Genomic DNA, 12,783 nt, shown 5'->3' on the forward strand with positions numbered 1-12,783 from the left:
ACACATAGAGTAGATGTGAAAACTGAACGAGAACTTCAAGTCTGATCTGAGAAACGTACCAAAGCAACTGAGAAAAATTGTAATATATTTTGGAAGGTTCCACAGTTTATAGTCTGATAAGGACAGAAAGATAGTCCAAATTGACCTGAAACACACTGTGTGAATGGAAAATGAACAGTGAGCGAGTGAATGAGATGTCTTGCAACATTTCTATTGTTGGAGGGGTGAGCTGTGTACAGAATGTGTTTTGTCTCGCAGGCCAATGAAGCAGTCTTATCAGTTTAGACTTTGTCTCCCTCTAGCGACAACGATCCCACATTTTATTTTATTGTTTTCTTATTCACGGTATTTTTAATCTGATGGTAAAAATGTTAATGTTTAGGTGGATAGGAGGAGAGAGCAAGACAGAGAGAGACTGTGTGGGTGTGTGGGTGTGTGTGTGTGTGTGTTTATGGATATGGATGAATGCGATTAACTAAGCGAACTTTATTGGTTGTCGATTGAATAAATTCAGTCCATTGAGTTTGCGGGACGACTCTGACACATTCAACATGGCGGACGCATTCACGTATCCTAGCAACGGGTCAACCTGCAAGACTGTGTCTATGATGGTGTAACGTCATATGTCTGGGACAACTATATGCCTACGTAATCAATTAGCGCCGGTCCGGTTTTACAACATGTGTGTGTCGTCTCAATCTTCTTTTCTAGCTGGGTTTCTTTGCGAAAATGTCTGTTTTTCACGACGAAGTTGAGATCGAAGACTTCGAATACGACGAAGACACCGAAACATATTACTTTCCGTGTCCTTGTGGAGACAAATTCGCCATAAGCAAAGTGAGTCACCGTGATGAGCGAACACATTGCTTCATTTTAGGACTGCACAGTAATGTACGTCATTTTAATTTGGATTATTTTGCCCGTTTGGATTATCCGATAAAACGTTCTGAAATAATTTAAAAGCTATGTCTACTACCACGGATATTGTATTTAATGATCAACCTTTTGTTGCTGAAAATGTACTAGTTCTTGTGCTAGACATGATAACAACTTTGTCATTGTTGGATACGAGCGAAAAGCGTTTTCTACTCTAAAATCACTACTGCTCTCAAAACTATATGTAACAGTAAGAATTATATACAATCTTGTACTGTAGAGTACATACTTTTGATTGCAAAAGAGTCAAAATTATGGAAAGTAAATGAATTTGTTAGCTACATCTAATTTGGTATCTCACTTATATGAGAGGCTGTGTGAATAAGTTTAAGTCATGTTTGCAGTTTAAACATGAGTACTATACATCAAATTTGTTATATATATTACCCCAGAAGATCATCAAGACTTATTTCACACAATTTACAGCCAGAGTGTAGTCCACGATTCTCGAAATCATCCGTGCATGTAGAGGGCGCACTCTCAATAGCCCTGCGATAAACAATGTGATTGAAGGATTATGCTGTAATATATTTTTCCTCAACCATATTCAAATTCATATTGATATAATTCATATTCAATGTAATAAATTCCCGCTTCCCCCCTCAGAGACTTCACCGCAGCAGCATTCATTGCTGTTAATTCCTCAATGTGTTTGTGCGTGTTGACAGGAGGAGCTGGAAAATGGGGAGGACGTGGCCACTTGCCCGAGCTGCTCGCTCATCGTCAAAGTCATCTATGACAAGGTTATTGACAGCTGATTGTCGCCATTGCCAGGAGCCACTTCCCAGATATTCACCTTGGCAACCAAAAGAGCAACACCTGTTTACATATCTCCTATCTTAAAAAACAACAACAACAACAAAAAAAAAGTACAGCGGGATCGAGACTGAGCCCTTTCGAGAATAGCGAAAAGCTGTGATTAATTGTAGCCCCCCAAAATATCTTTAATGACCTATATTAACTGTTCATTAACGTTAACATTAGCTATAACTACATCACTGTTCACTTTTCACAGCTTTGCACTAGCCCTTTTTTTTTTTAATGGGTATTTACATTACACAGACAGATAAGTCTCAATTGCTGATTAAAGGCACACGTATCTACACAAACTGATGATGTCATATGAGATATCTTCTGGAATTGCTGATTAAAACACACCTCACACCTAAAGAGAGGTGACAAAAGACGTGCATACACTCGGCTATTGCTTGTCACGTGAACGTATCGCGATTGGAATTCCCCCGCTTGCCAAATAAGGGGCGGGCGTTAATTCCCGCTGAATAAATTCGATGCGTTAAAAGGGACTTTAAAATTGATGCATTATTAATGCATACGTTTCGACAGTCCTAGTTTAAATAGGTTTAAAGAATGTGTGAAAGTTAAAACAATGTTAATTTTTTTTTTCTTTTAATATGGTCACTCAATATCGCGGATTATTACCAATTGCAGGCAGGTCAGGAATGTAATCTCCTGCCATAAAAAGGTTCGCTGTAGTTCTCTCAAAATCAGATTGCAACATTCCTCTAAAACAGGGGTCTTCAATCCTGTTCCTCGGGGGCCACTTTCCTGCCTGGTTTCCCCATCTCTCCCTGCAGCAACACACCTGATTCAAATGGTCAGCAAGGTCAGCAGAAGGTAGATAACAATCCTGACCATTTGAGTCATGTGTGCCGCAGCAGAGAGAGACGGAAAACAGAGGTAGGACAGCGGACCTCGAGGAACAGGATCGAAGTCCCCTGCTCGAAAATATAAATGGCTTCCAGAAAATTGGAATCAAAAAGAAAAACAGCACACGTAACTTTGGTGCCATCTTATGGCATTTTAGCACATTACAGTAAGAGTACAAAAAAAAAAAATTTGAATTGAAGTGAATTATAGGTTGACTGAAAATGTTTTTAGTAGAGGTTGCCTGGCACTCTCAATGATTTTGACATTTTGTCTTTTAGGAGTCTTTCATGTCAGGGGAAATCATCGAGGCCCCATCAGAAAGCAAATTGTCACTGGTTCCTACTTGACCAAGACTGAGCTTTAAGACTGCTGCTGATGTGACGATAACAATAACTTTTATTATCATCTGTAGATTGCTCGTGAGATCAACTGACGAAACTCACTGTCCCAAACCAGAGGAATTTGCAAAGCAGGAACAACTGATGTTTTTCTTTTGTTTTGTGTTTTCTTGGTTGAGCTTCGATGTTCACTTAAAGCGGAAGTCAACCCAAGCCTATTTTTTTCAAGAATATGTTCCCGGCAGGCCCACTAGTTGAAACAGGGCATTCTGATTCATTTTGCGTTTGTAGAATATAAATTAAGCAGCAAAATGCACTCGTTTTTAGCCATCTCCGGGGGCGGCCATTTTGTCTTCTGTCGACTGAAAATGACATCACAACTGCTCACAGCGACCAATCACGGCTGACCTGTTCCCTGGAGCTGAGCCGTGATTGGTCGTTGTGAGCAGTTGTGATGTCATTTTCAGTCGACAGAAGACAAAATGGCCGCTCCCAGAGATGGCTAAAAACGAGTGGATTAACACTTATTCCACAAACGCAATATTTATCAGAATGCCCCGTTTCAACTAGTGGTCTTGCATAGAACATATTCTTGAAAAAAATATGTTTGTGTTGACTTCCGCTTTAAGTAAAGTGTAAATATGTCATTGCTTATGTGCTCTTTTTAAAGTAAAAAAACAAAAAACGTGTGTTGATAGTATTATCGTTCTCATAATTTGTCTATGCACTTTAAACAAGATTGCTAACATACAGAGTTTTAACAACCAAGTTTTAAAATGCGAGAGACATTGGAAACGTCAGGAAAATACTCGTTATTTAAATAAACGGTGGACGACGTGGAAGCGGGTGGCTGTTGTAGTACCTTGAGTGAACTGTGAGAGGTGGCATTGATGCCAGACTGCCGGAAAATACAAAGAGGAAGAAATGAAAGAAGTTAGGCTAACATTTAGTTGGTCACTTTGCTACCTTTGTAAGCTGTAACATTGTGGCTATAAACTCTTTTTTACTGTGGTGAATGACTTGGTGGCACACGTTATGCAAAATAAATACGACTTTATTTTATGTTTCACGTCACAATTGTGGAGTCTGTGGTTCAGTCAAACTCGATATTGAATACTACAAAAGGAGCCCATAAACGGGCTTGTGCTGTCTTTGAACGGAAGATTTTCAGACAAAAAATTGCAAATTGTTGTAAGTGAGTGAAACACATGAACAGTTTGTGGTCAAAACATTCGCCCTATTTCAACAAAACCTGTGCAAAGTCAAAAAATGTTCCTTCAAGTATGCAAGAAGGCAATGAAAATAAAGATCAGTCACTCAGGAATTGATTGGTTATTTCTGACTGAGCATTTTGTGAGCTGTGGATTTTGAGCAGATTGTGTTAGTTTGACCCAGCAGATTGGGTAGTAAGATTGGAGGGGTTCACAATCGCAGCCCACCCACACAGGGCTCCCAGACTAACATTTTTGCACTGGTGCCCCAACTTTTTCTCTTGCGCTAAAGTTAGGCCCACCATCATGTTCTACATTCATTCGACATCTCAGTTTTACAGGTTTAACATGAGAGATTAAAATACATTTGACACTTTATTGATTGGTAAATGATTAACAATCTGCTCAGCAAAGTTCTTTAAAAGGGAAGTCAACGCAAACATTTTTTTTTCAACAATATGTTCTATGCAAACCCACTAGTTGAAACAGGGCATTCTGATAAATATCGTGTTTGTGGAATAAGTGTTAATCCATTCGTTTTTAGCCATCTCCGGGGGCGGCCATTTTGGCTTCCGTCGACTGAAAATGACATCACAAGTGCTCATAACGACCAATCACGGCTCAGATTCAGAAAAGAGGTCAGCCGTGATTGGTCGTTCTGAGCAGTTATGATGTCATTTTCAGTCGACAGAAGACAAAATGGCCACCCCCGGAGATGGCTAAAAACAAGTGCATTTTGCTGCTTAACTTTAATTCCACAAACGCAATATTAATTAGAGTGACGTGTTTCAATTAGTGGGCCTGCTGGGAACATATTCTTGAAAAAAATATGTTTGGGTTAAAAGTACAACTCCGCAAGAAAGGTACTGAAAAGTCTTCGTGCTCAAAGTGTTACTGCAATGAGGCAACGAAACAATAGTTATTGACACACGTAGGGCTGGGCGATATTCCTGCAAAGTGTTTCTCGATCAAGGATCGAAAATAAATTCATGCAGAGCAGTTTTGCAAATCGGTGACTTCATTTTTGGAGCAACTTTTAAATTTGTGGGGCATATTTTTTACAGGGACCTGAAGCAAGGGGTCAATAGGAATGAGCATTTTCTTTTTTTAAAAAATATAATCAACAGTTTTTATTCTTTAAATTCACATTGAATATAGCAGCACACTATTTTGTAAGCAAAGCTAAATTCCGGAGCTAGGCACTTTTACCCTTTTTGGTGATCCGTCCGCGACCTGGGTGCCCTTCCATCAACTTGTCCCTCTGTCCTTATAAATAAAATGAATCGTCCTGCGACCCCATCCGTCCTCGTCGTCCCTTTAAAACGCTTAGAGTCGATGAGAGACCCTTTTCTATCCTCCATCGGCAGATTGCACATGATGCAAACTCTGATTTTTTTTTTTTTTCAGTTGCACCATTGTGAAATTTGGGCACCCAAATTGGGTGCAGTCGGTGCGCCTTACTGCCATTCAGGTGCCCTGCCACAGAAAATGGATCAGTTACTTGAGTGACTTGCTGTGGTGACCCCTGATAGAGGAAAAGTTATGTCTTCTTTGAAAATGTTGGTAATAAAATGAGTGTTATTAGCCACAGTTATACTGATAACCGGGTAATCCATTTCTTGGCAGCGCTAATTCGTCAGTTTGGCTAGTTTTTACCCCTCAAACTCTTGACCCAATGTGCTGGGTATTTTGGACTCAGCACTGCGTTCCCTAGATTTCACCCACTTTGGGTGACTTTTGACCCAGCAGTTTTAAGAGTGTGTAATACTTGGCAGAATTTTTATTGGGGTGTATTTTTTTTTGCTAAAATTTCTCACGTTTGAGTTTTGATGCTGCAACATCATGGCAACCGTGTCCGACAATGTTTTCATTATCGTTTTACTTCATGTTTCCAATATTTCAAAGTAGAAGTCAAATGAAAGGCGACGCCCTGACAGATGCCCGCGGAGCTTCACACCTTAAAAAAAGCTGTTTACACTTTCATCCTGATGCTGCTGCTGCTGCTGCTGCTGATGATGATGATGATAATCAGGAAGATGGTGATGAGGCCTCAGCTGGTGACCAACCACATCAGCTGAGGCCTGTGTTCCCAGGCCAGGCTGACCTTCACATTGGTATTTTTACTGTGAAAAATCTCAGCGCAAACAGACGGCACTCGGGGGGAAGGTGCAGTAGCTTCACAAGACCCAGTCATGATGAGCGTGACATTACATTTATTCAAGATTGAGACTTGACACACACACACACACACACTGGTGGTAAATGTACTCACCCAAAAAAAGAAAAAAAAATGGTGATCAACCACATCAGCTGAGGCCCGTGTTCCCAGGCCAGGCTGGCCTTCACATTGGTATTTTTATTATGTAAAATAGTGGCGCCAACAGATGACACCCGAGGGGAAGGTGCAGTAGCTTCTCACTACCCAGTCATGATGAGCGTGACAGTACATTTTTTTCAAGATTCAGACTTGACGCACACACACACTGATGGGAAAAGTACTCACATAAAAATATGTGGCTGGATGGATGGATGGGGGTTGGGTGGGTTTGGTGGTTGGGTGGATGAATGGGTGGGGGTTGGGTGGGTTTGGTGGTTGGGTGGATGGATGGATGGATGGACGGATGGATGGATGGGTGGGGGCTGGGTGGGTTTGGTGGTTGGGTGGATGGATGGATGGATGGACGGATGGATGGATGGATTGGGGTTGCGTGGGTTTGGTGGTTGGGTGGATGGATGGATGAATGGGTGGGGGTTGGGTGGGTTTGGTGGTTGGGTGGATGGATGGACGGATGGATGGATGGGTGGGGGTTGGGTGGGTTTGGTGGTTGGGTGGATGGATGGATGGATGGACGGATGGATGGATGGATTGGGGTTGCGTGGGTTTGGTGGTTGGGTGGATGGATGGATGAATGGGTGGAGGTTGGGTGGGTTTGGTGGTTGGGTGGATTTGGTGGTTGGGTGGATGGATGGATGGATGGACGGATGGACGGATGGACGGATGGATGAATGGGTGGGGGTTAGGTGGGTATCTATAGATAGATAGATAGATAGATAGATAGATAGATAGATAGATAGATAGATAGATAGATAGATAGGATTTATGGTGGATATCTTTGCACATGAAAAGCGCCGTGCAGGCAGTTAATGAAGGCGGCTCCGTGGTATTGCAAAAGAGAGCAGGCTTTTTAAAAGAACCCATCACAACATGTTCAGTCGGTACTTGACCCGGTTAGGGACGGATGAAACCCCACTTCCCTCCTTGCTAAGTCCGTGCTTTTTAAAAGACTTCCGTCCGTCCGTCTACAAAATGGGCGTCCGTGCCGGACGGACGGACCGTTCCGTCCCGTGACTGTATGCCCATCTCTGGAGGTTGCACACCTGTGTCTTTAAGCCTTGACAGCATTTAAGCGCACGTTGGCTCGCGCTGAGCCAGTCGAAGCTGTCAGGCACACACGAGGGATGTTCATTGAGCGTCACGGGCGCTCTGTTCCTCAATAACAGGCGCACTGTCGAGCCTGCATTCCCATCACGTTTTCGGATGGGACGGCCATGAACCGGACCTCCGGCGTGGGCCCCTCCGGGCACGACTGGTGGAGCGACACGCCACGGGAACAGTTGACGCGCAGCGGTCACCGCGTGGTTTCGCTCTTCCTGGGTTCCATCATGGTGTTCGGCGTCTTCAACAACCTGCTGGTGCTGGTTCTGTTCTGCAGGTTCAAGACGCTTCGGACGCCCGTCAACATGCTGCTGCTCAACATCAGCGTCAGCGACATGCTGGTGTGCGCGTGCGGGACCACGCTGAGCTTTGCGTCCAGTCTGTGCTCACGATGGTTGTTCGGCCGGCTGGGGTGCTTGTGGTACGGCTTCATCAACTCCTGCTTCGGTGAGTGCAGTCCGCGCCACACCTGGCAAAAGTACTCGACTCACAAGTTGTGAGTCACAACATGAGAAGTAGAAGTGGATAGGCTACTTGTGTTTAAAAAAAAAAAAAAAAAAAAAGACTAGTAGAAGTTCAAGTAAATAAGTGCAAAAAGATGTTGTTTTCTTAACTATCAACGCCTATTTTGATAATTTGGCGCCATTTTTTTAAAATAAACGTAAAACTGTACAAACTCTGAAATTGACTCACTTTTATACTGTTCCGATCAAATATGACCAATTTTGTCATTTGACAGCAATAAAAAAAATAGCCCATTTGTCATTCTTTCCACAGGGAAATTTTACGCCTTTTACTTAAAGGGGGAGTTTGCCATTTAAAAAAAAAATACCCACACAAAAAACAAACACTACCTCCTATGTGTTAAAATCTTTATGACTTAACAATAGTACAGCTCATTATAAATAGTGTAACCTTCCTAAAATAATGAGCCACGTCTTTTTTCAGAAAGCACACAAAAGAAAACTGAACGAAACACGGATTAATACTGATGAATAATGCTGATTATTAATACTTATTAATAATTTAATTTCAGGGGTACACTGTCAAAAAGTACTGTTGGTAGGCTTGTGACGTGTAGTCTCTCGAAGGCACCGTAGTGCGTGTGCTTCAAGATGCAAGTGCTTCCATTTTAGGTCGGTGCATTTTATTAGTTGACCAGTAGATGGCAATGAATTATACACATTGTCCTTTTAATAAGACCATGAATGGGGAATAGCTTGATTCTCCGAATTTCTTGCTATGGTTGTTGTTGATGTTCACGGGTGGTCACATTGCTCCGTGGCGCTGTCCGTGGGACAGTAAGACGTCAAGCCAGGACCCACGAATCGGATCCCTCCAGGGGCACACCTGGCGTTTATTGCAATCAGCCATGTATAAAAGGACTGCTCCTTGTCGGATTATTCCTCTGCTTGCTCTTGACTTTAGTCACAAGTATTGCATCTTCTAGACACCGCTTCTTGTTCTCGCCTAGTATTTTTGCCCTTTGTGTTTTTGCCAATTTGGTGTTGTATTATGTTTTTTTTAAGTGTACTTTAATCGTGCATCGTACGGATTTGGATTTTCTCTTTGTTTTTTTTTACGACAAGGTATTTCGGTACGTCGAAAAAAAAGGCACGTCTTCTTTTGAAATAAATGCTTCCAGTGCCGTCAGCTGCTGGGGGTTCTACGTCTGTGTTGCTGGTCATTTAAAACAGAGATTAATGTTGAATGAAACAAACCATTTGTTTTGTTCATTTCATTTAGAATTGTTATGCGGATAGATTTACGTCTGAAGAGTGACACTGCTCACTGCTCGCTAGGATACGTCACAGCAAGTAAGCTAATTTGATTGGATGTGGGTGTGGCATGCCAGGCTACCTTCAAAGGAGCCTGTAGGTAACCTGCGCACACGTCACTGACGATCACTTCTGGATCCACGGCGCAAGTTAATTTCACAATCAAAGCGTGCCATATTTCCAAACTTGATTTCTATATGGAATTCTCACATCTCATGAAAACTCCACGATGCGTAAATTAGGGACACCCTCATACTTTACTGCATCACGCCCAGGGGCGGAGCCATGGGTGAGCCTGGGTGTGCACAGCCCCACCCAGGTTGACAGACCGCCCACCCAGTGAGATGCATGAAAAATATCTACTTTTTCGTAAATTATTAAATTATTTTTGAATTTGTGTTTTATTGTTTTGCTAAGTGGCACACTTATGATGGGAGAATCTTTCAAATCCAAACAAGTCTGACTTTTAGGCACACGGGCGAATGTGTCTCTTAAGTGATTTGTATCTGCCCTCAGGGATTGTGTCTCTGGTGTCTCTCGCCCTGCTGTCCTACGAGCGATACAGCACCCTGTTGGTGTGCAACAAGCAGAACCTGAACTACAGGAAGCCTCTGCTAGCAGTGTGCGCGGCTTGGCTCTACTCACTGGCGTGGACGCTGCCCCCCTTGCTGGGATGGAGCAGCTACGGGCTGGAGGGCGCCGGAACCAGCTGCTCCGTGACATGGACAGAGCGAACATCTCGCTCTCATTCCTACATCATCTGCCTGTTCATCTTTTGTCTCGGTCTCCCCGTCTTTCTCATGGCGTACTGCTACGGTCGCCTTCTGCATGCCGTTAAACAGGTGGGTCGCCGCAGTTGCGCAGCCATTGAGTGGCACAGTTACTCAAAGTCTGAATCTGCCTTCGGGGGTAGCAAATTATATTCACACTCTGTACCTAAATAGAAGTAGAGACATTTGAGTAAGAAAAAAACAAAAACAAAGGTAAAATTAAAGGTATCGATTTAGCTCAGGGGTGGCCTAGTCCGGTCCTCAAGAAACTACAATCCAGCCTGTTTTAGGTTTATCCCTACGGCAACACACCTGTTTCAAATGATCACCTCATCAGCAAGATTTGCAAAAGCCTGATAACGAGCCTGATGATTTGAATCAGGTGTGTTGCCATAGGGATAAACCTAAAACAGGCTGGATTGCGGCTCTTGAGGACCGGACTTGGCCACTCCTGATTTAGCATCTTTTCATCGTTTAGGTGACTCCACAATATGTAAATAGGTAGCAACATACCCTGTGCGCATACTAATAAATGCTGCGAATGGCTGTTGACAATGTTAGCGGGCTAATGTGGCTAACTGACCCACAAACAACATTACATGTTTTAACTGCAGGATACGAGCACATATGATTAAAAGCTACCCAAAAATAGATTACCAGTTTACCAGTGGTTCAAAATATTCATTTTATTACCAACATTTTCTAACTTTTTGCTTACCATTCACCCTGATTGGACTTTGAACCCCAGTCCCGCTGTCAAAGTCAGCGGTGTTACAGTACCAACCGAGCCATTTAGCTGCCATGAATTTTACAAGAAATTTACTTCAACAGCACAACACAAAAGCCCAACGTGGTAACCGACTTCAGCTCATCAGCCGGCACAACCTAATCTGCTGGGTCAAAAATCAAATAACCAGTCAACCTTGTATAAAAGTAACACAACCTGCTCAAATTCAACAGCTACACAGCGAGTGGGTGAGGGAAAACAAACCAGTAATGCGGCATCACTTGTGTCATCAGGTGGGTCGAATTCGCCGGACAAGGCGGCGTGAGTTCCACATCCTGTTCATGGTTGTCATCACGGTAGTTTGCTTCCTCCTCTGCTGGATGCCGTATGGCGTCGTCGCCCTGATGGCAACGTTTGGTCAGCCGGGCCTCATCAGCCCCGTGGCGAGCGTGGTGCCGTCCATCCTTGCCAAGAGCAGCGCCGTGTTCAACCCTGTCATCTACATCCTGATGAACAAGCAGGTGAGGTGGCAGCCACCATTTCAAAGGGAATTGCAGGAGCCTAAAAAAAAAAAAAAAAAAAAAAAAAAAGAGTAAAATATTTGAAATGTATAACGAACAGTTGTGCATTTGTCGTTACTGTACCATTAGCACTAAGGCATCACGGATCAATTTTTTTTACTTAACATTTTATAATATCAAAATAACTCGATCAAAACACATTTTTAAAATACAACTCAGCATTACGCTTAATGTTGCTACTGTAATTCGACATTCGCCTATGGCAGAGGTCTTCAATCCTGTTCCCTGAGGTCGGCTGTCCTGGCCGTTTTCCATCTCGCCCTGCTGCAACACACCTGATTCAAATGATCGGGATCATTATCACGCTTCTGCGGCTCTTGCTGATTATCCGATCATTTGAATCTGATGTGTTGCAGCAAGGAAAGATGGAAAACGGGTAGGACAGGGGACCTCGAGGAACAGGTTGAAGACCTCTGACCTTTAGGGTTGAATCCAACTGCTGCCCTTGTCTCATAAAGCGGAAATCAAGTCAATTTTAAAAAAATGTGTTCTATGCAGCCCCCACTAGTCTAAACACGGCTCAGCTTTAGAAAACAGGCAAGCCGTGATTGGTCCTTACCTGAGCCCTGGGTTGTTGTGATGTCATTTACAGTCGACAGAAATGACAAAATGGCCGCCCCCTAAGATGGCTATTAATCGGTGGATTTTGCTTCTTAACTCATATTCCACAAACTTAATATTAATCAGAATGCCGCGTTTCAACTAGTGGGCCTGCTGGGAACATATTCTTGAAAAAAAAAAAAATGTTTGGGTGGATTTCCACTTTAAAGGTACAAATTTAGCATCTTTTTTTTTTTGACAGTGAAGGACAAATAATGGCATTTGTTTTACCCGTCAGTTCCACCGCTGCTTCCTGATCATGTTCCACTGTCGGCACCAACTGATGGAGAACAGTCAGTCCATTCCGACCAAAACCACCATGTTCCATCTTAACCGTTTGATGGTGGGCGGCAGCCCCGTTGCACTTGACGATGCCACGGAAGCAGCTGTCAAAGCCGCAGAGGGCACTAGCGCCACCCGCTTGGAAAAAATGGAAGCGCCTGCGCTGTCGTTGCCTGACATCTCCTCGTAAGGTCTTGTGGGACTCAAAATTGACAAGAACATTCAACTAATGTCACCTGAAGCCATCAAGAAAGGCAACAAGTTGCAGCAGCTTCAAGTGCAGAGGACTTAGAGCTGTTGATTCTGAACAAATGTGAATATTTTCTGTTTAAAGTCAACCTACTGTAAACGTGGAATAAAGGTCTTTTTCATCTAAATATTCAAAACCACACATGAACACTACGTCAGCCTGGACACTCACTCTTTTGTCTGAGAAAGACAACATATCTGTCCAAT

At 43.1% G+C, this 12,783-nt stretch overlaps 2 protein-coding genes across 4 annotated transcripts; both read left to right on the top strand.

Annotated features, from left to right (window-relative positions):
• Positions 1-620: 620 nt before the first annotated feature.
• Positions 621-3,298, top strand: dph3 (diphthamide biosynthesis 3). Of its 2 annotated transcripts, none has more exons than XM_086044814.1 (3): positions 621-891; positions 1,605-1,679; positions 2,883-3,298. In XM_086044814.1, exons 1-3 carry the CDS (start codon positions 730-732, stop codon positions 2,949-2,951), a joined length of 306 nt encoding a protein of 101 aa, XP_085900940.1. In that variant the 5' UTR covers positions 621-729; the 3' UTR covers positions 2,952-3,298. The 2 variants fall into 2 exon arrangements, with proteins under 2 accessions (XP_085900940.1, XP_085900947.1); XM_086044821.1 differs by having other exon boundaries at positions 636-837; positions 2,883-3,288.
• Positions 3,299-7,593: 4,295 nt separating this feature from the next.
• Positions 7,594-12,704, top strand: LOC147153759 (opsin-3-like). 2 transcript variants are annotated; one of them, XM_086044836.1, is made up of 4 exons: positions 7,594-8,036; positions 9,884-10,209; positions 11,158-11,385; positions 12,284-12,704. In XM_086044836.1, exons 1-4 carry the CDS (start codon positions 7,703-7,705, stop codon positions 12,515-12,517), a joined length of 1,122 nt encoding a protein of 373 aa, XP_085900962.1. In that variant the 5' UTR covers positions 7,594-7,702; the 3' UTR covers positions 12,518-12,704. The 2 variants fall into 2 exon arrangements, with proteins under 2 accessions (XP_085900962.1, XP_085900971.1); XM_086044845.1 differs by having other exon boundaries at positions 11,287-11,385.
• The last annotated feature ends 79 nt before the right edge of the window (positions 12,705-12,783 follow it).

The sequence above is a fragment of the Filicampus tigris genome, chromosome 1 (assembly GCF_054856515.1).
Source record: "Filicampus tigris isolate MCC_2025a chromosome 1, RoL_Ftig_1.0, whole genome shotgun sequence".
In the NCBI taxonomy this organism is placed as follows: Eukaryota; Metazoa; Chordata; class Actinopteri; order Syngnathiformes; family Syngnathidae; genus Filicampus; species Filicampus tigris.